The sequence below is a fragment of the Endocarpon pusillum genome (genome assembly GCF_000464535.1).
Source record: "Endocarpon pusillum Z07020 unplaced genomic scaffold scaffold826, whole genome shotgun sequence".
Taxonomy (NCBI): domain Eukaryota; kingdom Fungi; phylum Ascomycota; class Eurotiomycetes; order Verrucariales; family Verrucariaceae; genus Endocarpon; species Endocarpon pusillum.
This window is the reverse complement of record NW_006916662.1, coordinates 69,546-94,698: the sequence shown is the minus strand read 5'-3', so window position 1 is coordinate 94,698 and position 25,153 is coordinate 69,546. Positions and strand designations below refer to the sequence as shown.

The 25,153-nt window shown below is 49.5% G+C and overlaps 9 protein-coding genes across 9 annotated transcripts; 3 read left to right on the top strand and 6 right to left on the bottom strand.

Annotated features, from left to right (window-relative positions):
• Positions 1–26: 26 nt before the first annotated feature.
• Positions 27–1,017, bottom strand: EPUS_06929 (uncharacterized protein; the record flags this gene model as incomplete). Its single annotated transcript, XM_007808065.1, has 2 exons — positions 27–76; positions 129–1,017. The coding sequence occupies 2 exons, from the start codon at positions 1,015–1,017 to the stop codon at positions 27–29; spliced, it is 939 nt and encodes a 312-aa protein (XP_007806256.1).
• A 2,099-nt stretch (positions 1,018–3,116) lies between these two features.
• Positions 3,117–4,201, bottom strand: EPUS_06928 (uncharacterized protein; the record flags this gene model as incomplete). Its single annotated transcript, XM_007808064.1, has 4 exons — positions 3,117–3,326; positions 3,376–3,534; positions 3,585–3,791; positions 3,839–4,201. 4 exons carry the CDS (start codon positions 4,199–4,201, stop codon positions 3,117–3,119), a joined length of 939 nt encoding a protein of 312 aa, XP_007806255.1.
• Positions 4,202–7,727: 3,526 nt separating this feature from the next.
• EPUS_06927 (uncharacterized protein) lies at positions 7,728–8,510 on the bottom strand (the record flags this gene model as incomplete). The annotated part of the gene is made up of 1 exon (XM_007808063.1): positions 7,728–8,510. The coding sequence occupies one exon, from the start codon at positions 8,508–8,510 to the stop codon at positions 7,728–7,730; it is 783 nt and encodes a 260-aa protein (XP_007806254.1).
• A 492-nt stretch (positions 8,511–9,002) lies between these two features.
• EPUS_06926 (uncharacterized protein) lies at positions 9,003–9,818 on the top strand (the record flags this gene model as incomplete). The annotated part of the gene is made up of 1 exon (XM_007808062.1): positions 9,003–9,818. The coding sequence occupies one exon, from the start codon at positions 9,003–9,005 to the stop codon at positions 9,816–9,818; it is 816 nt and encodes a 271-aa protein (XP_007806253.1).
• Positions 9,819–10,279: 461 nt separating this feature from the next.
• EPUS_06925 (uncharacterized protein) lies at positions 10,280–11,632 on the bottom strand (the record flags this gene model as incomplete). Its single annotated transcript, XM_007808061.1, has 1 exon — positions 10,280–11,632. The coding sequence occupies one exon, from the start codon at positions 11,630–11,632 to the stop codon at positions 10,280–10,282; it is 1,353 nt and encodes a 450-aa protein (XP_007806252.1).
• Positions 11,633–13,040: 1,408 nt separating this feature from the next.
• On the bottom strand, positions 13,041–15,103 carry EPUS_06924 (uncharacterized protein; the record flags this gene model as incomplete). The annotated part of the gene is made up of 7 exons (XM_007808060.1): positions 13,041–13,157; positions 13,226–13,315; positions 13,381–13,825; positions 13,897–14,069; positions 14,181–14,294; positions 14,398–14,646; positions 14,783–15,103. The coding sequence occupies 7 exons, from the start codon at positions 15,101–15,103 to the stop codon at positions 13,041–13,043; spliced, it is 1,509 nt and encodes a 502-aa protein (XP_007806251.1).
• A 2,112-nt stretch (positions 15,104–17,215) lies between these two features.
• On the top strand, positions 17,216–19,093 carry EPUS_06923 (uncharacterized protein; the record flags this gene model as incomplete). The annotated part of the gene is made up of 2 exons (XM_007808059.1): positions 17,216–17,402; positions 18,720–19,093. The coding sequence occupies 2 exons, from the start codon at positions 17,216–17,218 to the stop codon at positions 19,091–19,093; spliced, it is 561 nt and encodes a 186-aa protein (XP_007806250.1).
• A 2,919-nt stretch (positions 19,094–22,012) lies between these two features.
• Positions 22,013–22,535, top strand: EPUS_06922 (uncharacterized protein; the record flags this gene model as incomplete). The annotated part of the gene is made up of 2 exons (XM_007808058.1): positions 22,013–22,201; positions 22,269–22,535. 2 exons carry the CDS (start codon positions 22,013–22,015, stop codon positions 22,533–22,535), a joined length of 456 nt encoding a protein of 151 aa, XP_007806249.1.
• A 1,212-nt stretch (positions 22,536–23,747) lies between these two features.
• Positions 23,748–24,770, bottom strand: EPUS_06921 (uncharacterized protein; the record flags this gene model as incomplete). Its single annotated transcript, XM_007808057.1, has 2 exons — positions 23,748–24,536; positions 24,594–24,770. The coding sequence occupies 2 exons, from the start codon at positions 24,768–24,770 to the stop codon at positions 23,748–23,750; spliced, it is 966 nt and encodes a 321-aa protein (XP_007806248.1).
• Between the last annotated feature and the right edge of the window lie 383 nt (positions 24,771–25,153).

Here is a 25,153-nt window from a genome sequence, read left to right as displayed (position 1 = left end):
CCGCCTCTCGCGCCGCCTCTCGTGCTTCACGCTCTTTCTTCTCCTCCAAGAGCATTGCTTCCACCCGTTTGACAATCTCTTCTTGGTCAACATTATTCGAGACAGTGGAGGTGGTGGGAGAAGCACACGTTGCTGCGGCGCTGGTGCTGGTGGCGGTTGCGCAGGCGCAGGCGCAGGCGCAGGCGGAGGAGGAGGATTCGGAGGAGGAGGAGCAGGTGATTGACGGAAGCGTTGATAAGGATCCCATGGCGGGGGTTGTGCGAAGACAGCTGGATATTGGGGTGGAAAATACCCCGGCGCCGGCGCATAAGGCATCATCGGCTGGCCAGCGAATGGTGGCGGCACCCCAAAGGGAGGAGAGCCGACATGGGAACCGGAATGGTGGCTCATTGGGTAAGGCTGGGCTGGCGGGGGATATCCTGCGGGTGGAGGTACACCCATTGGCGGGTAGTGCGGACCGTACGGCGCCGGGGCAGCCGCCCCATAATGTACCATCTGATTCGATGGGGGGCCAGGTACAGGCGGGTAGGAGGCACCTGATGAGTTGCTGGGCGCGTATGGAAGAGGTAAGTGTGGTCCATGCCCGCCGCCATAGTAGACTGGCCGCGGGGGGGGATTAGGCCGGTATGGGGGCCCCCCAACGTAATCCTCGGCAGAGTCCACGCTTTCGGGTGAATCAGGCGGTGGATCTCGATGCCTGTATCCGGCGGGTTCCAAATCTTGCCGCTGTGGTTGAGGGCGCGGCCGAGGATGAGCTCGCGATGAAGTAGTGGTATGTCGACGATGTGAACGTGGCCGAGACTCTGACGCAGAATCAGATGGATGGATATCGTCAGGGATCTCGCTTGGGTAGGGCAAGTCGACGTGAACGTAATCGTCTCGGTGTTCCGATGTCGAACTAAGACTACTGTTGTAGTCTGGAGAATTATGAACGCCACCAATAGAGCCCTCTCCGTCCAATTCAGTCGCAGGTTCGTTGAGCTCAGGATTGTCAATCGTGTTTTCGAGCCTAGACATCATTATTAGTGACAGGCGATATAAGAGTACTGCAAGCGGTGTAATCCAATTGAAGCTGGAAGCTGAAGGTACCTACGGCATGGGTAAGATATGGGCAAAATCGCCTATTGCCCAGGCAACGTCACTTCAGTAGGGGAAAAAAAGGACAAAAGATGTTGAGGGTGGAGCAGAGTATAGCACGTAATTGCGCTCTAGCCAAGGGATGCAACAGACAATGTCCCACAGTGGAAAGTGTTCGCAAGGAGTTTGCGTTGGCTGCGAGGGACGACTGACCAGACAACTGATCTCGATTGATTCTTTTAGAGCAAACGCTGTTGCTCAGCGATAACTGGCCAGAAGGATGACGGTCAGGGTGAAGCCGGCAATCTTCGCATAAAAACTAGAATCGACAGCGTAGTGGGCTGATGGAGGTGATTGTGCGGTTGCCGAGCCTTGGTACGGTCCCACTCCGGCGGAATGATATATCGTAACCGAAAGGAGCGGTAGCTGTCGCCGTCCTGTGTTGGATGATGCGCTCAGCGTGGCCAGCTTGTGCGGCCTTGCGCCGGATGATGGTGGATGGAGGAATGTGTGGAGGGGTAGAATTGGCCCTGCAATAGATTGCGGAATTTGGCAGTGCGTCGGTCTAGTGGTTAGGGAGTGGTCACGGCCACGACCCCCTGCAAGTGGTAGTCACTATCGATTTTGCGTTACGAAGTGCCTCTTTTTTGAGTACTATATGGCACAGCGTCTCCTCCCTTCTTGGTCTTCTAATGACCCACAGCTTTTTTTCACCCAGGTAGGTTTCACGTCGGTCGAGCTGGGAGCCGATATCGGAAATTCGAGGGGTGAAGTGTGTGGACGATGAGCTGGCTAGGTCTGCTGTCAATCACTGACGGTCAGCTTCAGTCATTTAGGAACAAATTCATGAGAACGACCAAAAAGCAGAATATTTGCAGGATCAAACCAGCATCCATCAATTGCTTTAGACCTGCGGCTATCTCAAATGACACAGCGAGGCGAGCCGTAGTAATCAAATTTCACGTGAAGCTGGTACGAGAAACATTATACATGGCGCAGTGTGGTGACAAATGATGCAGCAGCAACGCCTCTCAACTGGGATCGCTCACCCACGTAGGTTCTGATGCACGCCTTGCTCCTGCACCACAACCTGATACTGAGGAAACTATCTCAAAATGATCCACAAGGTTTGAGTTTGCCTGGCAGAACGTTCTGGAAGAGCTTGGGCTCAAATGTGACCCGCCTGGTTGAGGAGCCTATGGGTGTGAAGGAGGCGGAAGGAGATGCGCAGGTGATCGGTGGGTTGGCGATGCAAGAATCCACTCCCTTCTGGTTGGTGAGGCCGGGTGACGCAACAGGACACAAGCTCCAAAGGCGCTTCTAAGGCTCGGACTTCTTCCGGGAAGCTTTTCGTCGTTGCCGGACACGGTGAGATGGAGTAAGCATTAGGGCTAAGGGTTCACGATTGATGCAGGAAATAATCCTGCTCTACCTTAAAATGGCGCTCGGTGGTTTTTAACATGTATGCACGTGGACATGGGAAGAAGGATGCAGCCTTCACTTGGGACAGCGTGGGCAACGCCCAATACATATTGCATTCGCCCGGACGCACATTGTTTCCGGACTACTTCTAGTGAGTCACACTTCTAATTCAGGCTTCGTAGAGATCTGGCATGAGGCTCTTAGCCTAACGGCAGCAAGGTCAGCTTTCTATAGCCCATCATTGACCACCGAAAATAACAGTTGGCTGCTATTCATCACTCTTGTCTTGCCTTTGGGTACCACAATCCTTCCTCTGACTAACCGATGCTAGGCAGGATTGAGGTTCGGTCTCCTGGCATTCCCTTAGAGGCTTGCTGGCGTCGGGTATGCCACGTCACTTGCAGTGTTGATGCCCAACGCCGCATGATATTGGTCAAGGGCGGGCTCGAGAACACCGATTTAGACGCTTAAATCTCAAGTCGAGTTTGGGCATTGATTGCATTGTTCTGATTGATCAGGAGCCTGGCTACCTCCTGTGAGCATTTCTGATGGTGCGGTATGCGCCCAGGCCTCTGGCTCAAATGGTAATTGAAAGGAGGTTTCTGCAGCCCTACTACTCAACGAGACCGGTCCAGTAGCTCCTGAGCTGCAATCAATTCGGCACGGGCTGAGTCTGAGTGCACTATTTGTGTGCTGCGGGTGTCGATGATATGCTCTAGCTTCTTAACCGCAAGATCATGAAGCTGGCTGATGACATTGCGTGGAGGGATGTCTGATAGTGTGGACGAAGTCGACGTATCCAGGTTCTCCAGCAATCTGTGGCTTGCCTAGAGTGTGGAATCAGATGCGTTCAAGCTGAATGTTGTCCTCACCTACAATTTTCAGACCATAATAGCCACGTAAGTAGCCGTCGCAAAGCTCGATGCTCCTTGAAAACCTTCGGACTGCATCCGCTAGTAGTTTCTGGGTTGCTTGCGCGCTCTCCGTCCCTGCAGCAACGCTACTATACTCGAGTTCGCCCATGCGGGCGTGCAGCTGTTGTGGTCAGTGAACGTCACCAAGGCATGACAACCATTTTCTCTCACATTCCATGCGTTGGGCGCAATCAATAGCGCTTCTTCGATGCTGAATAGTGCCTGTGCATTCATGCCTTGAGAGTGATACAGATCAGCCACCTCACACCACGCCTCTGCATCTGTTGCATTTGACTCGAGAAATTCCACTAGGGCACTAATGGCTTCCTGAGGCCGTGCCAACGATTTTTTGATAGCTATTCTCCTCTTGAGTATTGGCTGCAGATATCAGCAAGTAGTTTTCGCGCCAGGATAGGGTGGCCAACCACATTCATTGGATCAGCCCGCAGTATCTTCTCGTATGACCGCAAGACCCTCTCCAGATCTTCCGTACTGGTAGCAATCGCTTCCTGGTACATTCCACGCAAGCCCATGACCCTGCTATCTGATGCGCCGAACCTCGTCGTCAATCTTTCGAGGCAAAGGTGCGCCGACTTGTCATCGCCTGCTCTGAGGCATGCCTGGAACAGTCTTTCATAGTCGGTCCACGTAGCTGGGGTCTCGGGCTTCTCGAGCAGTGTGAGAGGGAAAAAGTGACTCGCAGGTGTTGCTGTTGAGAGCAGTAATGGAGCTCTTTGCGAAAGCTGCAGGGTGCTTGACGGATCAGATTGACTGACAAGAAGTGCCATGTTGTTCAGTAAGATGTAATTGAAAGGATCTAAAATTACGAAGAGTGTGAGCTTTGTATTGAGGTTCCCGAACGATAATGTACTTCACGTGCCAATACAGTCTGCTTCAACTTCAGTACGGAGTACTACAGCACAACTCTAGATTCTGGGACATCAGCCGCTGTTTCTGATGGTCTTTGCCGCCGCACCGTATGATCACGTGATCCGTACCTAGCGCATCCCTCCCAAAGAGCACCCTCTCCCCACCCTAAAAGTCGACCACTGTCCGGAGCAGCTTAACAATGGGCTGACTTAGGGAGCATTGCCTAAATATTGGCACCAATTCCTAGCGTTTGTATTTGCACCGCTTTTGATACACGCCTTTGTCGACTTCAAACCATCCTAGCTGAGCTCGTCTCCACTAACATTTATCCACCGAGTAATGCTGCACACTCTGTTTCATAATGTTTACAGAGCCGTGTGTCAAAACTAGTTGACTGCCGCTAGGGTGTGACTGAACAGCTAACCATCTTGAGCTTAGAAGAGAATTAACCTCTTTAACGACCTAAGACTTAATAGGTCTTCAGTACTAAGATTAGGGATAATAAGGCTTGCGATATAGGGTTTACGTCTTATCAGTAATGTAGATGGCTATGAATAAGCACTACCTAGTGACTAATCTACACATGCTGGCTGCTTATACTATTAGTTGCTGGGTCAGCCTATACTTAAGCTAAGAAACGCTAAAGTGCCACACCAATCAGGGGGGTCAACCACTTCTGATGCACGACTCCGTACTATACTGTTACTAGATACTTCAGCATTGTGTTAGCACCGGATCTGTCTCGATCTCTCAAGTGAAAATGTCAGAGGGTTATGGGCTCCTCGCTAACGGATTTGAAACGTCCACATATGTAGATATGATTCAGTTTCCTTCTCCTTAATCTCACAAACCCTGTCTGGAAACCTCACTCGAGAGAACTTCGCTCTTAAACCATATTGCTCCTTTGCCAACTTCGCCTTCAAAGGAACAAGAATATACGATCAAACCCAGCATTCAGCTTCTGTATTGCCTGCGGAATGGCCCCGAAAGCAATAGATCCCAATGCCCAAAGCATCTACAATGACGTGGTACGTAGAAGAAAGGAAAATCTAAAATGGAAAATGAGAATGGAAGACGAGATTACCAGAGCCGCGGCAGAGCTTTACCTCGGAGGATACCCCCTCAGACCTGATGGTACGTCCCTCGTTTGCCTCCGTTACCATCACCTTGTTCTCAAGAAAGGTTGTGCAAGACGTAAGCTGACTTCTGCCAGAAGTGATGAAGCTTGACCCTGTAATGACCAAAGCCACCAAAGAAGCAAAGCAAAAGGAGAAAGAACTTGACAAGGAATTGGAGCAGGCTAGATGTGAACTGGAGCGAAGGTTTCATCAAGAAGCAAAATTGGTTGCGTACGTGATATCTCACTTGATGAGATCAACATTGGCTTCTTCCCTCTTTCTTCATTAATAGGTACGAAAGCTAATCTTCCCCAAGCAGCTGTGCCCGGAGGGCACTGGAAGATGGATCGACGCCACAAAGGCGACCAAACAACCTGGAAAAAGAGTTATGCGTGGAGATTGCTGGTAAAAATAACAAGGTTGAAGATGGCAAAGAATACAGAGCTCTGGCAATGCCACATGGTATGGGGTTCTACCCAGGCGAGAACAAACATTGCGCTCGAAAAGAGAAGGCAGAAGGAAAGTCAGGAATAGGAGGAAAGGAAAGAAAAGGAGGACGAAAAGGGACCAGTGGGGAAAGACCAGGAGGTTAAAGGAGATGTAAGAGATTGAGAGCGTAGTGGTAAAGCCGTCCTTTTGAATTTAGAACAGGAGTCGTTCATGATGCCGAGGACTGCGTTTGAAACCTCCTTTTTAGGTATTTCCTCTTCCGGGGAAAGGACAATCTTAGGAAAAAGACAGCCCGAGGCAAGGAGCAGTACTGCGAGATGGAAATGCCCATCACATCTCCATAATCTCAAGGAATCTCCCTGGCCCCTTTTCCTTCTCCTTTCTCTCCTTATTCTTCTTCTTTCAGCACGTGCCGAAAAGTTCCTGCGTCTCCCGTCCAACGCAAGAATAGCTTAAGCACCTCCTCAGACCTGACCTGGGACCACAAACATGATTCATCACCTTCATCAAGATGCAGAGGACTTGATTATGAAAGGGGCCCCTAAGGTTAAAAACTTGTGCTTGTACATAATGGATTTTATGGCTCAGGTACTGGTGGGGTGCCCGGAGTTTCTCCTTCATTCCAAGATTATATTATAGCATATCCGTTCCGCACATCCCCTAAGATCCAGGGTCCTGATTCGCTCTCTGCTCCCTCCCTCGCTCTCCGGCTACTGAGGGTGACAAAAACGGTTTCAAGTTCATACTACCTAGTATGACCAGTGCCGATCCAAGTTGCACCGGGATCTGTACCAAGTAAGAAGGATGGCATAAATGAGGCTACGTTGCTGTGGGTTTCGGGGTAATGCTAGTCACCCGCTCCATCTGCAGACGACTCCCGGGGCTTGTGACGTCACTTCGGCCTAAACTAACGCCCGGTTCTGGTCGCCGCTTGGACCACACTCGTATTCAGGAGACGGTCAGAAGGTAATCTTGATCTTAACTTCAAAGTACCGTACTACTACTAGTAGCTGCAGATTGCACATGCAGCGCTCGGCACATCCACAGCATTGAATTTCACGCCTTCAGCCATTACGAACTGCTGTAAATTATCTATCCAGCCTGGTCTTCAGGCATGGCGCCCGTTGCCCAGCCAGTAAACTGGGTAGATCGCAGCTCAAAGAGAACGTGGCTACAAACAGCTAGACATTGAAGACGACTGGCCCAATTTGAAACCAAGAGCTCCCATGAATGAAACATTTCTAACAATAGCCTGTTAAGCTATAAGAACACTTGGATGAAGAAACAATCTGCATCAATAGCAAGCAACTTATGCATTCATATCGTGTTGTCGAAAATGCTTTTTGCTGTTGTTTGGACTTGAGAAACAGAGCTTCACGCAGTGCACTGGTCCAAGTAGACTCTTGTGGACCACTCGAGGGGAGCGATGTCGCGTGTCGCAATTTTCAGGCTGTTCAGAGATATCAACCTTGTCGTTGTACTTCTCTAGGCCTGCGGCCATTTTTCAGGTAGCTGCGCATTGTGATCGAAGAGGGAAGGGCGATGGAGTGGACCAACTTCTTCAGGCCGGGCACCTCTCTGAAGATCTAAAGAAGTAGTCACAGGTGGATGTGCTTTTGAAATGTGCTGGACAAGGTACAAAATTCAAATCTAGTGCATTTTCGCCTCCAGTCCTCATGAACCCCAACTCTTCAAAGAACCGGTATCAGCTGCATTACAATTCTGCTCCAAGCGGAACCAGGACGCCCCAAGAGCAGAATTCGTCGCAGCCGTAGCCCGCTATGCCATTCGACTACCAATAATATTTCCTCGCAAGCCAAAATGTGTCCGTTCTGAATGTTGGCTAAATTAACGATCTGGCTCTTGATGTGCGCTATCATCCCAAGAGAGGGAGATATGGATGTAACCATGGGAAGAAATGCCTCAGGACGCCGAAAAGGACCAAAAGTGGTAATGTTAATGGTACTTTTGCACTTCCTCCGATGTTGTGCACGCTAACATCCTTCATATTGTAGCGATTGTCAGGGTCATCAGCCGCTTCGACCATCGCCGCAGCTAAGTCAAGATATGAGACGAAGGTCTCCTGCACGTCTAAATCGAGCTTGTGACCCCTCTGCTTGTCAGAAGTCAAGCCGCCGGGTTTGATGAAGATAGTCGAAAGCCAGTCTTGCTCAGCGCGCAACATTCGTTCTTGCACTCTTAAATCCTCGAAGATGTTAGAATTGGACCGGAATATGACCCAATGAAACCACGCTGGCAGATTGTGGCAAAGCTTTTTCTCGAGACTAGCGGAAGATAACACGACAATCCTTGGTAATTCTATGTGCGCTTTTATCTCTATTCTGAGTCTTCCCAAAGCAGACAAGAGGGTGGTAGTCGTATCCTGGGCAACACGACAGCCGGGCAGATTATCGTTCATAGAAATAGCAAGGAAGACGGCTTTACAGCCGCGAATGCAGTTGAGAAACTGGTCAACATTATCGATTTGACCTTCGAAGATTTGTACACGTTTGGTCTCCAGGGCTTCGGGCATCATGCGTGTGAGCTTTGCCGCATTGCGGCAGTAGGCGTGAATCTTGGTGTCCGGAGACTGGAGGAGCACTTCAATGAGTGAGCTGCCACATTTCCCGGTGGCACCAAAGACGGCGTAGGTGGCCATTTTTCAGAAATCTTTGTCCTCGATAGAAATGATGAACGCGATCTATGAATGCAGATTTCAGAAGACGTGTTCTCGTTTGCGTGATCTCAGTCGAACAGAAGCGCATCAGAGACAATTATGCAGAAAAAGGGTTGACATCCCCCGTTGTATCCGTAGAAGAGTTCCGAGGCTAAGAGCCGTGTTCGGAATCCGGATGGCTGATCAAATTCCGTAAGTACTGTATTGGCACTGTAGCTGGTACTAGGTGAGTAAGCAAGCAAGCAAGCAAGCAATCAGGTGTCACAGTGGCCCAGCCAAATGAACTTCGGGCTGTTTATTGTCATTGCCGCGAAGGGTTAGTTATCACCGATCTGTGAACCACGAAGTGGCCCGTCATGAGTGAATAGTTATCATTTCGGATTCCGAGAAGCATCTCGTCTGTGAATCTACATAAGCAACATAACTGCCTTACAATGTTTTACTCACAAGCAAGCAAGAGTCAAAACCGCAAGCATGTCAGATCAACAAGAGCTCATCCACGTCGACACCAGCTATGGCCGACTCGCCCTTCGCTCGGTAGGCTCGGGAGATGGAACACCGTTACTGCTCGTCCACGGCAACTCCTCAAGCAGCCGTATCTTCAAACCCGTTTTAGAAAGCAAGATCCCCTCCACCCGTCGCGTCCTCGCGCTCGATCTGCCCGGCCATGGCGAGTCTAGCAACGCCGAAGACCCCGAGCGTACTTACACGATGCCCGCCTACGCAAAGGCTGCTGTCGAGGTGTTGCAGCAGCTCAACATCGACGAGGTTGTATTCGTGGGCTGGTCCCTCGGCGGGCACATCGGTGTCGAGATGCTCCCGCTGTTCAAGGGCATGAAAGGTCTCATGATCATCGGCTCGCTACTTGTCGCGCTCCGCGACGCCCCCCTGGACGACGCGCGGACTAAATGGAATATGCGCGAGGACCTGAGTAAGGAGGACCTCACAATGTTTGCGAAAGGTGGAACCGGTGGCCCTTTCGAGGAATGGATGGCCGAGGCGGCGATACGTACAGATCCAAAGTCGCGCAGGGTTTTGTTCTCCAATCTCGGGTTCGGGGACTGCTCCGACCAGCAGAAGTTGGTTGAGAATACGAGCGTGCCCACGGCAGTTGTCATCGGAACCGATGAGCCGCATCTCGATAACTCAATGATAAAGTCACTCAAATACGGCAACCTTTGGAGTGGCAAGTGTGTTGAGATTGAGGGTGGTCAGCATTGCCCTCTTTGGGAGAAGCCTGCTGAATTCATTCCAATCCTGGAGAAGTTCTTGGAGGATGTTGCGAATTGATGCTTCTTGTTGCGTGTAACAACGCGGACTTCCTAGAAATAGAGTCCATAATTTTCAAGCTGCTTGTAAACATTCGCGCGAGCAGAAAAATTCCGAATTGATAACATTACGAGTGTCTCGTCTCGAGTTTACAAAGTCAGGGGTCGGTTTATTGCATCAGAGCCATCCAAAAAAGAACTCTCTTCAGGCCACTGGCTTTATATGTTTTGAAATTGTCCACGTTTACACCTTATAAGTACTCCTCACGTTATGCATCGCCCATATTCTCTCTGAAACTATCACCCGCTCCTCACAGTCCTATGTCAGCTGCCATGAGTCAGACGTACAAGTATGTAGAGGATGTCATGAAGAACAATGCTTCAGGAGTTGAGATTTAAAAATGTGTAACGGTTGCTAAATGCACATCCACTAAATCTCCTGTAACTAATCACAATCTCCAACACAGTTGTTGTCCAGGTGGCTCAAGCACCCAACGCAGGCACCTTTTCCCAAGCCTGATCAAAGCCTACGAAGGCAACCCACTTATCTTCGTGCACCCTACCCACAGTGGCATTATACGCCATTCTCGCCAACCTCAACCAGGAATCCCCCTTTACTGGAAACGCTGCATTGTCCTTCTCGAACGGCTGACTCACTTCCTCCCCATTCTTCAGTGCACGCACAAATTTAGCGACGTGCCCATCATCATGCATAGCATTGATAGCCTTGTAGAGGGCATCCCAGTCCATACCATCGGCCGGCCCTCCTTTATACTCAGAGATGTTGCGTACGTCGAGCTCGGGGGTGCCACAACTGGCGTACCAAACTAAGTCGAGACGGCACTTCCACTCGACACATCTTGCCTTGTCCTCTATGCTGATCCAGGGCTGCCTCATCAGGACGGTCAGGAAGATGGAAGAAGTGACGTCATGCATGTAGAAGAAGTCAATCTTGCGCTCTTTCCCTTCTCTTTGGCCTGCACCGGCCAGATATGCACAACAGCTAATCATCTCTGCGGTCCTCTCTTCAACCTCTTCGCGAGCAACGCGAAATTTGGCAGCGAGCTGTGTCATCTCTTTCAATGAGCGACCCAAGACGCCCACTTTCATCTTCATGACGGCGAAGTCATCCCAGTGCGCTGCTGTACGAATGGTCTCGTTGGCGCGGACTTCCTTGAGCAGGTCGACTAGGTTGTGCTTTTCATATGCAGACTCGTTGGCCAACTTCTCTGCGTCGAGGAAGAACGGGTCTGTGCCTAGGTGATCATGCACCGCAGCTTGTGCGAGACCCTCTGCTATAATTGAGGCTTGCTCGAATTCGATGCCGAGACCTAAGTGGATAATGGAGTGAAATGCGCCGTCAAACATACGAATCAACATCGCATCCGCGACTCTCGAGCGGGAGAAGCAGTACTCATTGATGACGTCCTTCCAACCTCGTTCCTCAATGAGCCTTTCGAAAAATATCAGATAGTTGGTATAGTGCGTCTGGTCCCCGATCTTCTCATAAAACTTCGCCTCATCATGAAAAGAGCGAATAACCTCCTCATTAACAGGCGGCAGCGGTCGTTGTCCGGGCAAATTATCCTCAAACGCAGACTGCAACTCCGCTGGTGTCGCTCCCAACGCTAATGAAGTTAAAACGTTGTGCACGGTATGATTGTGACCAGCAAAATCACGCCAGAAAATGTGATGCTCATCGTGATTCCGCTGCAAGAGACGATTCGCAGTTTCCAAAGAGCCGGAAGGAATATCACCTGCCCCGCGAATAATGCCAACGTGTTCTGGGGAGAGGCGGATTTGGGAGGTCGCTGTTTGTGTTGCCGTCAGAGACATTTTGCTAGTTTAGAGTAAGGCGAATGATTGAGTGGTAGGGAATTTTCACAGGCCAGGTGGGGTAGAGCATCAAAGGGTAACAGATATGGTAAGGAGTTGTACACTGGCTTCTCTATATAGTACGCGTGAGGTTGGTTTGAGTGGTGGAATCTTAGTATCATTGCAGGTACGGAGGATTGTATTTTATACACACGCTATTCGAGGTTTTACAGTGGCCAGGGTATCGGAGTTCGGGATGTAGAACTGAAGTAATCAGCGAGAAGAAGACCCACGGGAAGAGAAAGACCATATTACGTATTTCCAGAAACATCGGGCTTCGGGGCGGCGAGCAGCGCCCACTAGACTGCATTCGCACAGCTACCCTTTGAAGAAGCAACACTACTGGCATCCCTTGGCCGCCACAAATTACAAGACAGCCCCGCCGCCATTTCTTCCGGGAACGTGCTGACGCCGGCGCATAAATGATGAAATCTGCCGGCGCAGCCAGACATACTAGTCAGGGCGATGTCAGAAGCCGTTAAGGATGACTTAGAGCGGAATGTCTTCTGGCAGATCCATTCGGCATCGGAAATTGACTGTATTGGTTAACAGGGCATTAGCTTGCCAAGGGTACGGCGGACTATTATTGAGTTGACGACACATCAAAATTTCAGTTTCAAGTTATTACGAGGGCCATGCAAGTCTGTTCTTACAGTATATATCAACATTCCTCTTGTGAACTACAGTTACATAATCATAATGTTACAGAAGACTAAGAACTCAAGTTACTATAGACATAAGAAGATATATCTGATGGTATGTTCTAAGTATTAGCTAGCAAATATAGGGTGCCTCCCCAAGAGGTTGCCCCAAGAGGGTGCCCCCTAGAGAGTAAGGCCCTCAAACAGAATAATATAACCCTGTTGCTGGCTTAAACCTGATTTTGAGATTCAAAATTCTGATGTGTCGTCAACCCAATAATAGTTCGCCGTACAAGGCAGCAGGGTATGTCAAAATACACTGTGTCATTTAACTTTTAGATATTATTAATAAATACACAAGTTGATATAATGATATAAGCAGAGGAATCACGAGTGTGGTAAACTGGTCAGAGCTGTGTGAGGCCACACGCTCTCTGTATGTAGAAAAAGAAAACTGTGTTAGAGGATAATTTCTTCCTCGGGCGTGACGAACCCCTATTTGTAATTTTATATCTCATACTCACCCTTGACCTTCCTAAAAGAGTAGACCTTCTCTATTCTGAGTAGAATGGAAACAGCAGTAAATGTCGAGTGACTCGTTTCTCCTCTTCCCCCTCACCTCAAAATATGGTCTTATAGCGAAAGCGAAATAGCACCTCAATCCTCGCGGACAAAGAAATTTTACAGTTCTATCCTGGTGCTTCATAAACACTCCAACTTCAACTCGATCAATTTTTTGAATGCTTTTCAGAAGCCCTTTTCTTTAACCGAACTTGGAAGCCACTTTGCGGCACGAAAAATCGGTTTTCAATGTGCAAGACTTGTGAGTTTTTCATGAGCTCGATCTGTATAGCGAAAGCAGGTCGTTATTAGTGGCTGCCAGATTCCAAGGGAACAAGAGGTTAGAGCTTACGTCATATACTTGCAGAATAGTTGGGACGACCTTGTAAATTTCCAGATGGGAGATGTTCTTTCCTAGACATGTTCTGTGGCCACCACCAAACTAAGACGGGCGCGCACGAGCTGTTAGCATTGGAAGTAAGGAGATAACAGATGGAGAGATCTCACAGTGAGTAACCCGCTTTCCATTCTCTTCCTCGTCTCGCCCTCCACGAGCCAGCGCTCAGGCCGCCACGCGTCCGCGTCTTTGCCAAATGTCTCCTGATCACGATGTACGACCCAAGCGTTCATGCCGACTATGGTACCCGGCGCTAGGTATTCGCCACAGACGGTCATGCCGCCGGCAGGCACAATCCTTTCTAGAGGTAGACCGAAAGGAGGGTGTATACGCCCTGCTTCTTTTATACAGGCGTCTAAGTAGGGTAGGCCAAGGCTCTCTTTCCAGGTTGTGGGAATCGAGAGGTGGCCGGAGGAGGCAGCGGCGTCGAGCTCGTTACGCAGACGGGCCAGCGTCGATGGGTGAGCAAGTAAATTGTGAAACAGGGTCCGTAAGAAGATGGCTGTTGTGTCGCTGCCAGCGAGAATATTGGATCCGGTCCAAGCGGGAAGGGCCCTTCAACAAGCAGAGGTGATTAATGGAATGGAAGAGGTAGACTGATGGAGTGGGTGATTGGAGCAGCTTACCATTTCGGAATCGATGGGTCCTTGTCCATGGCGGCGATAAAGCGCGAGAGGAAGTCACGTTGGTTGAGACCCTCCTCTTTACCTACGGCACTCAATCGCTCGACCTGTCTCTTCATTGCAAATTCCACCATGGGTGACCAGCGTGCTGGACGTAGCCGAGAGATGAACGAATTCTTAACCCACAGCTTATCTAGCCATGGCATTTGTCCGAACTAGTAGAATGTAAGAGGAGGGATAATAATTTGCTTGACGCAATTTGAGGCACAGGAGTAGGTATTCCTTACAGGTGCAGCGTATTCAAACCACTTCCAGACGCCTCTCATGATGCCATCGACATCCTCTGCGCGTTCCAGGAAGCCTAGCCGCCGAGAGAAGGTGAGCTCACCGACAACATCGAACTATGGAGTATCCTCATATCAGCAAGCACTCATGAGCCCAGATCCAAATGTGCTTGGCACAGTTCTCTCTTCCCTCCTAAGATGCTTAGCAACTTCAACTTACCGCAAAATATTGGAGCCAGACATCCCAATCACAAACAGCTCCTGTTTTGACGAACCGTTTGTCGAGCTGCTCAAAGAAGACGCCAATGGTGGAATCGACAAATGGTTCGAATGAGACAAGGTTCGTCATCGAATATATGCTCGCAATCGGTTTCTTTAAGGTCCGGTGAAGGGCCTCGTCCTGAGTGGCAAAGAGGCCAGGCATGACTTTTCCTTTGGACATGGGCAGGATGACATGGTAGAAATCTGACTGTGGACGACAAGTAAGCCAATAGAAGATAGCTTAGGGCTTGAGATCACAAAGACAGCTCATTTCCCGGCGGAACTATGTCATTGAACAGCGACGTTGTCGGGTATCACAATTCTATCTCGGATGTATGGCATACCTTCAGAAGGGGTGTATGCATCCTGTATATGTTGGATATTTCTGACGGGTCTCCGACAGAGACCATATTCGGCCCAAACCGAACCAGTTTGCCATATTTTGCGTGGAGATCGATGTGGATCTCGTGCGCCTTCCGTGACCTTACCCACAAGAAGCGTGGAAAGTCGGTGAACTGAGCGAAGAAGGGGCCCGGAATATGGCGTAGCTTTGCCCAGGTCTTGTAAAGGTAAAAGGATATCAGTAGCAGTGGAGCAACGAGGAGGATTGAAACCCAATATGAAGAATCTATCCACGAAAGGGCATCAAAGCGAGCTGGAAACATGACGCTGAAGTTGTAATTGAGCACAGCCGCTGACAAAGCTGTCACAATGATAGACTTGGGAGACGATGAAGTATATGTCGAAAAATAAGACTGACTACGACGGTAGCAGACGTCAATCTTCTGCTAACTACCCAAGTCAGGGGCCTTATATGAGGGTTTGTAAAGAGCGTACTGAGCCTGGGATTGGTATGTTCCGGTTATATTACATCGCACTCCTCCGAAGAGCTCTATACTGGATCTCATTTAAATCTGGTCGGACAAGAGACATCGTGTTGGCTAAAAATATTTGCAATCGGAGCCCGGTATTGTAAAGAGAAAGAGGAAAATAGCGACACCCGGCTTGGCGTGGGACATCAGATTCAACGTTACCTCAGATTCAACTGCTACTACTTAGTAATAGTAGGTTGAAATTCAGTCTTTCGGCCTCTAAAGCCTTGGCAATATGTTGTCGAGGAGCAAGTCGGTTTGCCTTGGTGCGGCTTGTGTGGGGCAACGAGGATGCGTAGGTATTCATTGTGGCAAGCAGCAGAATATTTAGCTAGACATCATGGCATCCTTAGAGTGCCTTCTTACCGCCCCTATTCTAGGTTATCTCTAAGGCTGGAGGGCCCCTCCTTTGTGCTGTTTGGTAAGCACTTTGCCATCAGAAACTAGCACAACACTAGTACAAGAACAACTAGCTGTGCTTCATTTAGTTAGCGTATATTGAAAACATTTGATACACGCCAAGTGAATACGGTACATTTTCGTTACCATGTCACTGCCGCCATATATGTACTTGTATCATCTATCAGGTCTTCTAAGACCAACTTCCATCGTCCCGGGTTCCCAGTACGGCGTACATTCAATCAAGTCTCTGTTCGCTCATCTCGATCCATACGAGGTCGGAGCGGCAGTTCCCTAGCAAAATGTCGAACTGTTCGACTCTGCGACTCTGCGATCCCAACATTGATAGCTATAGCCTTTCTCCTTCATCCCGGCGAGGCTTTGGTTCCCGACATATAGCACCAGTGCGCAGGCCTCTTCTATCCGGATGCTTCTTATCTTGTCGAATACAATACGAAACATAACCCAAACTATCTGTTTTGTCAGCAGGCCCGAACGCTGCGACACATCGTTACACCTCCTAAGCGTCTCCACGGCCAGCTTAGGGATGCCGTCTTTCGGTGTCAAGGATGGCTCCGGAAAAGTGTCAACGAGTTGGAACTCCCATAACCAAGATAGATTGACTCCTTAACCAAATTTCCTCCTGTGGCCGTGCCCATGGAGAGTGATATCGGGTTATGAGTACATTTGTTAATCCTCATGAGTCTAGGAGCACCTGTGCTCCTTCTCTCTGCCCGCCTGAGCCCCACAGCTATCTCTCATCTCCTGGCCACCACCGTGGCTCGGTCGATGGTCGCCTCTCCTCGTCTATACGACACGGCTCAGGAGGAAGGAGGTTTAGTCCAGTGAGACGACCTCTGTCCCCACTCTGTGTAGAGGAACCCCTACGATCTCTTTGGGGACATAATGGAGCACCGGCCCTGTCTGAGAGGAGCATCTGCGGTTCCAGGCTATCACACCGACAAGACAGACCTTCAGGTTATTATCCTGCATTCTTCATGGAAAACCGGGTTTTTGAAGCCCATTTACCAATCCCGTCAGTACTTGCTCGGACTCGCAGCTGCTCATGCCTTCTCCAGCAAAAACGAGGCCCAGCATATTAATCGTTCCACTCTACCTCTTTAACATGTGGGTTCAAGCAGATTTCTTACCCTTAAGAGGCATGCTACCCGGGTTTCATGGAGATCCAACAAATTTCTGGTAATTCCATGTTGACTAGGTGCTTAAAGTTGAACTTATGATGTCCGTCAAAGGGTATTGAGACGTCACTGTGTCTTCCTATATCCCCCACCTCCTCTGGCGGGGAGATGAATGGGATTCTGGAGATTGCCAAGCCAAGCTTGTTGATGACAGTGCCATCTGTCTTGGAAGACATCGCTTTCCTTGAGTATGGTATGGGCATCAAGACTTCACGGGCCCTGCGGTTCGTCGCATTCCGTGACGTTCCGCTGAAACTATATATCAGCGAGAACCTCGCGACATTCAGTGTAATGCTTCTCAACCACTATGGCGCCCAAACTGGTGGCACATCGGTTCAGGTGGGGTGCAGCATGCGAGGTACAACACCAGCTGTTCCGCAACCCCACAAGATCTGATACGGTTTTCGACGCTATTGGGACAAATGATGATCTGATCAGCCTTGCTACTGCGGAGAAGGTCGTTCCGATCGTTCTTGAGGTCTTGCTTTCAGAATGTGAGTTGTGCAAGGTAGTTATTACTTTTGGACAGAATCAGTTCGAGCTTGCGATTCTGTTGAAACGATAAAGAACATCGATCGGCAGTATAACAATTCGTTCAAAAACAAGATTTTCCCCACTATGCAGTACGCAAACGAGAGGATGGATGCGCATGCCCGGATTTAAATTTAGAACAGCCATTGTGATCGTACCGAAAGGCAAATCTATACCGCGAACAGACAAGGGCTCAGTTCTGCGTAAAGAGGTCTATAAAACTTTTGGGGAAGAAATCCTTACAGGCGTACAGAGAACTGGAAGAATCCATCACCAATAGCTCTATGGCTTCCTTGGATACTACTCAGCTAGAAGCAAGCATCAAGGAAGTTATCGTTGATCGTCTTGATTGGCAAATTCCTCCCCACAATGACGCATGATCGCGATCTCTTTGAACCGAGAACGGACTATTTTCAAGCATTGCAATTACGTCGGTTATTACTGTCAATGGTCTACGTGTCACAGGAGGGCTCATCAGAGCTTATCTGAGTTAAGACCATCACTCGTGATGTTGAGTAGCCTCGTTTGAAGGCAAGCGCTCTACCGAACACGAGGATTTGATAGGAAATATGTTGATCTGTACGCGATTCAGCCACCAGACCCAGGCGCAGCAACACTGGACGAAGAATCCACAATCCTGCTTACAGGTAGCACCTATTGCCTGCGCTTACAAGTGCTTGCGTACCCTGCAAATACATCGTCTGTAGCCAGAGTCATCTGTCTTAACCGAATGTCCTCGAACAGCGACCCAAGCCATCCTGAGGACCGTTTCAAGCAAGCTGCTGTAGCCAGGGGCTCCTGTGTACCTGCTTAGTCCAATATCAAAGCTATCTAGACAAATAGTACTGCGCTTCGCTTGGGCTTGTCCAACGGCGAGTGGCCCATATTCTACACACCGCGTGTCCAATGGAATTCAAAAGGCTCCCTCCGTCCTTTGAGGCCCAGGCCAGGGTTTACGGAACCTCCTTGACCTCTGTAGGTATGTACAGACTCGTCGGCCAATTGCTTGGCCAAGGTTCGTCTTTGTATCATTCATTGCTGTTGTTAGCAAGTATCCTGAGGTGCACAGAAAGCGTATTGTCCCAGAAATTACGATGTCTGAGAATGATTGTACTACCGCAGTGAGTTTTATGCAGTCGTTGTATGTGTTGGTCAATTGACTGGCGCGAAAAGGATTGGCCGAAACACTTCCTGCGTTAGTGAAGTCGTCCTAGCTTATTGGCGCCTTGTTAAACTGTATTGAATGCTGTCGTCGATACCTGTTGACTACACCACTCAAGTCTTGGTAGATTTGCTTCTGGCATCCAACTCAGAGCAACGTACCTTGCACCTCGAAAACGCGATCCGTCATTCATGGCATGAAGGTCTCACCCCTGTGGTCTCGCAGTTGATGATTACTGAACCCGGCTTCCTGCCGTATAGCAAATGGCTTTCGCCAATCCTGGCGATTCCGGACAGAGTCAACGAAAACCCGGCAAAGAAATTGGCTAGATTCTTTGCTGGAGACTTCGAGCGTATGGCGCATGGTGAGATCATTATGGGCACAGGTAACGTAAGCAAGGCCAGTTGGTATTTGAGATGTATGAACGTTATAGATGAGGATTTGATTGCGGCATATGTTGCTCGCCGGTGTGAAGCCGGATTTTCCAAGTGAAACAACATGCTGGTTGGCACATAAATTCTTGAATAAATACTCGATGTTCGCTTCATATTGCTTATTGGTGCTACTTGGTTTCGTGGAGGTGCTCGTTGGGTTCTACTCTTTGTTGCTTTCTAAAGTTCGCTCCATATTGGACGTATAGCTCCCCATTTATCTTCGCAATTCATTCTCTACATATCATACCACTAACCTTCGGCACAACCGTACATTGGAAACACGGACGTCTCATACGTTATCGCCTCAGGCTCAATTTGGCACTCATTCAGGAGTAAGTTTCGTTCGCGGCCGAGAGAAGCGGTGGGAAGGCTTTCGTAAAGCGGGACCTCCAGAAGAAGCTCCACGAGAAGACCCACCTGGGACCAGATTCAAAGAGTTGAGACGGGGCTTATTGCAAGTTGCCTTCGATAGCGCTCAGTTTTCAGCTCTGATGTTCTGCACGTGAGGTAGACCACCTGTGCTCCGTTTCTTTTGGATGACGGCACTGTAAAGTGACTGTTCGTCCATGTAAGGAGAGGTAAGTACAATTCTTCAATCACTATCTATCATCTCTATCTAGGTCATGGCTTTACCTTCGCTTCTCGTGTTCCATCCGCAAACCAATGGGCCTTATCCACAACAAACCTCACATTTGAGGTCTTCATTACTCTGCGAACCTATTTTCTACACCTTACCCCAAGCCATCAGGAATCTGCCTAATTTCTGGATTGTGTTTGTGCAGTCTGATCCTGCTTTAAGTGTCGCCGATCTTAAACCCTGCAAGCCTGGGGGCACTGGCTCGATAAAGGTGATGCTGTTGGGTCTAGGTGACCCTCACCCCAGACCATATACACGCCTCTTACTGTCATCATACATAAAATTTCGTTATCTGGCTAGCACAGAATGCAGCGTGGGTCCACATGGACTTGCTTGAAAAATTACAGACCAGCGGCATCCAAGGATTCTGTGCGGGAATCTTGTTTAATGTGGCTGTGGCCTGTTCGAGCAATGAAGAGGATGTCTGCATCTTTGGCGCTGTGGGTTCAAGACTCTCACTTTGTATCAGCGCTTACGTTGACACATGGTTCAAGGTCAAGGTCGTCTCAGAGGCAAGACGGTCTGTCTCGCGGAACTCTGACGCCGGGGAAAGAGAAGTTTACAGAGATTTTAAGCCACTACCAAAGGGTAAGTATAACTATGCCGCACATAGCTTTAGCAGAAGATGTCTGTTCATATCTGACTCTGTAAGGCATATATTTTCGTCACCGTTGAGTCGTTGACGACAATAACGTTACCTTCACAGTTCCAAATTCCGCTGAGACTTCCATCATTGGTGACCTGGCTGTGGACGGACTACTAGCTTAAGCCATCGAGCTCTAAGGAAGATTTTATTCTTCGGCGCTCGACAGTTCTTTGGAAAAGGTGGTGCAACTCTGCAAATCCACGAGGAATTTGCAACTACCCACAGTAGGAAGGCTGGTGGTGCCGCTCAGGAATAATTTGATAGCGAGCTCATTTCCGAGGGTCATTTGGCTGAGGTTGCTGCTGCAATCCTTCTAGCCAAACTAGCCGACTGACGCAGTACAATCTCATCGACGATGAGTACGCTTTTCCACATCGAGGATGGGGGCGTCACCACCTTCAGGCTCTTAGATGTTATTTCAATATCTAATGTCCGCAGGGCCGGATTAAACATATCGCAGATTGAAACCTCGAAGTTCACGGGCCATCAAGAAGCGAGCAAGGCCCGTTACCCGCCTGATGCCATCGCTGTTTTTTGGGATGGGTTGCAAACACGCCGGGGCAGACTCCACCGACGAGCTTTGGGATTTATTTGGGACGGCCTTTCAATGCATGAGGGGTTACCGGAGACCCGATAATCTACAAGAGATTTCCGTCGCACAAGAATGGGGGCTTCTTTTGAGCGCAATTTGTTCGTGACGTTGATCGCTCCAATCACTGGTTCTTCAAAAGTCATTGCCCGAGGCTGCTGTAATGAGTCTGCAGCAAAAATTGCTGCTACAGACAGCGTAACAGACAGTAGAGTCATCGGGTCACTTCCGAGAGCACTCGTCGCCAGATGATGTCGTATGCTGCTTTGGGGTCGCAACAGTGGACTACCAAGACGGAGTTTCTTCTCAAACGCCCACCGCCTTTTCTGCTCTAGGAGAGTTGAAATCATTCTTATGCAGCAGGATTAGCTACCACTTCAGATGTTTCGGGCCTTCCCTTGCCTAGAACACTGCCCGTAGCTCATTGTTGCATAAGACGCTGCTTGCAAAGCCTATCCGTCAGGACAATGCTCGAGGGTTCCGGCGGTTCGTGTTAAGTGCGAACACCAGCTCGTAAGTGCAGGACAATGTATGAAGCGAAAACTTTTTCAGCTTTATCGGACAGTCAAAACCTTCGACCCCAACACCAACCGCTATTGCCGTGGAGAAAGGGTGGGTCTCGTGTTTCTGAAGAAGCTTTCAGACGCTCTGAGCGATAAAGATGCCATTTTAGGAGTAATTTCCGCTTCCGGGAGGAATCAGTGCACGAATGAAACTTACATCACAGTTCTTAGTTTTCATTTTAGTCTGTAAGCTACTCGCAGAGACCTGTACTGGCCTGGCAAAGTCCTTTAGGTAGTAGAACGCGGAAATGGTTGTAGAAAAAGCCGAATGATTCAATTCAACGCACAAACTAATTGCCCGCTGACTCTTTGCAGCTGGCTACCTGAGAGAAGCTTAGCTTAGTTGTGCTTCTCTCTCCAATCTTCAAGCCTTCGGCGATCGACCTGGGGTTCGGACCTCACAATTCGCGATCTCAGAACGATGCCGCTATAGGCTGCCGAGTAATCCAGGGCCCACCCTCTGCTCTCTTAATAACACGACATACCATTCCTTCCAAGATGTCTCCCACCCTACTCCACCAAAGCTCTCCCTTACTACCAACATGGGTGAGGCTCCAGAAATCCCAGCGCCCCCTCAGGGCGATCCACACAGTCAATTCCTCTGCCTTACTATCTGCGGCTACCGTCGACCCGGTATGAGCGAAGAGGACTACAGACATCACATGACACAAGTCTCAGCGCCGATGACAAAAGGCCTGATGGTGAAATACGGCGTAAAGCGGTGGACCATGGTGAGATCTACTTTCCTTCCCCTCCGACACCTCTACCCTAGCTAAGAGTTGAACCAAAAAAATAAAGATCCACAACACAACCGAGACGCGCGCTCTGATGGGTCATCTATTCGATCACCAGATGGCCAACCTGGCCGAGTTCGACTGCTTCAGCCAGGTTGTCTTCAAGAGCGTGGATGATTACAAACGCATGAAGGAGGATCCGTGGTACAAGCAGCATCTGGTCGGGGACCACGAGAAGTTTGCCGACACCAAGAGGAGCATGATGACCATCGGTTGGATTACAGAGTTCATCAGGGATGCCGAGGTGGTGGATGGGATGAAGGACTGTTAGCAGAGGAATCATCGACCGGTCTCGACTTACTTTCGTTTGTGTCGAGTCGGCTGAATAACATGCTAGACAACGTTGTGCTGTATTTTATTTTTCCCCAACCTGTTCCTTTCACCTCTTCATGGGGTCGATTTGAAATATCTTGCATGACAGGCATCCAGAAAACGGAATTCCAATAATGTACGGAGTAGATGGGACCAGCATGGTAGCAAGGGTACCGGGCAATGCAACCGATTTGCTTGGTGACCATGGGTTCTGCAGTCAGATTATGATCCTACGCTACGATAACATCGGCGGCACTTTTTTCCTGTTTCGAGATGGGATTTCTTTAAATAGTGTGAAGAGAAAAAGCAAGATATTACCACCTCGTATCTTCATCGAATGGCTGAGGTGGGGTGGGTGATTTTGGAAAGAGCGGTGGGAGGGGGAAAGCAAAATATGCCAAGCAAGATGTTTGTTACATTGCAGGCTGCGGTTGTGGTTTACCACTACTATAGTACGACGTGCGGTTGCGGTTGCGGTTGCTGCACGACCAGCAAGTATTGCATTCAATTCCCGCGTCCGTCCTCTCTTCGGGGAAACATGTTGCCATCTGGTAGGCATGGCGGAGCCCGAGACCTGGTGTAGCTACGTAGCACTACGTAATACTGTTCGATGCTCGTTTTGTTCCCTGGATCTTTTTCTCACTGGGCAATTGGTTTGAGGGGTGTAGATCTGAATCGATGATTGGCCAAGAGCGACACCAATTGTTTCTTGCATGTGTGCGTTGGTCCCGGGATTAAGGCGCGGTTTTAGGGCCTGGGATTAGGGTCTGGGATTGAGGCTCGGAAATGGCTGCGATGGCGTGCTGGAGAGTGCAGATGTAGTCTGTAAGTTACAGCGGATCATGCTAACGTGGCTGATCCTCCCGCCACCCACGTAGTAGTTCACGACCCCGCCAGCTGCCTAATCCCTTCTAATGCCAATCAACATAAGCCTTCTTGGTCTGTTTCAGGGGTTTAGCAGCCTAACTTACTAACTAGTATCAGTAGTGGTGCTGTTCATCACGTAGCAACTTCCTGGCCGATTGCCAAGCAGCATCGCCCATTGGCCAACTTGACCGCAGCCCAGCCTCGACATTTAGGGATGATGGACCAAGAATACATCAAAAGATGTCGTTGGACATATCAATAGCAATTTCTAGCTCTATGCACGCTGGGTATATACGGTCTAAGTCTATTCAATCATCTGAATGGCAAACCACTTCTTTTCCCCGCCCCTGACCTCGAACGCCACCTTCCCATCCTCCGCCAACTTCCTCAACACCTCTTCCATGAATGGCTCAATCGCCATCTCCCTAACCTGAACATCCAGGTTGTCCCCATGCATCGCCGTAACCAGCTGCTTCACCGTCACACTGCCCTTCCCCCGCCCTAGGGACTTCTTGATCTTGGTCAATGCCTGTAAGACCTGTGTCTCGCGCTTCGCCTTGGACGCCAGCTCGCCCCTGATCTTCCCCGGTAGGTTGCGCACCACCATGCCGTGGGCGGGATATCCAATCGCGCAGTTGTGCTTCTGCATGATGCGTAACGAATCCATCCAGGTGCTAAGCTGCTCCACCGCCGCCGTACCGTGACCCAGGATATTGTCTCCAGTAAACATGGCGTTCTCTTCCTCGAGAATGAAGCACATGTGGTCGTGCGAGTGGCCGGGGGCGTGCACCGCCCGCACGGTGGCGCCTTCGACTTTGAAGACCTGACGGTCGAGGATAGGCTGTTGTGTTTTGCCGGGGCTGTGTTTGTAGATGGATTTGGAGAGGTTGGGGTAGAGGCGCAGGAGATCGGGGACGCCACCCGAATGGTCACCGTGCCAGTGAGTGAGCAATACGTGGGAGAGGGCGAATTGGGAGTTAGAGAGTGTCGAGGAGATCAAGTTGGCCCATTCTGGGATGCCTTGGGCGGTGTCGATGATCAATCTTTTCGAGCCGGTTCCTACAATGTAGGTGTTTGTGCCTTGGAGCGTGAACTGGCAATATCGTTAGCGGCCTGGTCTTGCTTAACAACCACGCCCATGAATGCTTACCTTTCCAGCATTCTGTCCCAGCACCCGAATCACCCGCGGGCTGATTTGCTCTATGTCTGCTATTTGCGGCAGGTGTGACAGTTGGGCTTCCAGATAGTCCTCGAAAGCGCAGATGTTGAGCGTCTTGTTGATCTGCCTGTAACCGCCCTTATGCTTCTTGGGGGCTTCGTTCTCCATCTCTGAGTTGTAAAGAAAGATGTTTGTTCCCTGACTTGAAGAGATGACTGGTATCTTATCAACTTCAGAGCTCTTCAGTCTAGTTCTTGACTCTCTATCAATGTTTCGTGAAGAAGGATTCATGTATTTCCTGGATTGAAAGCGGGATGACTGGTGTCTTTATCAACTCCCAGCTTTTCGGTCTAACTTCTGACTCCCAATCAGGGTGACATCCGATAGAGTCTGTACTGTTCCTACCCAAGCATTCTTCTGGAGGATCATGGTAGGATTCTAATTCCGATGCGATGTCTAACGCCGAAACACACCAGAGCATGCAACCGTACTTGGGAGACCTACTAGCAGAGCTGTGCTCTCTGCGCATACTATTTTTGAGCTTATCTGCC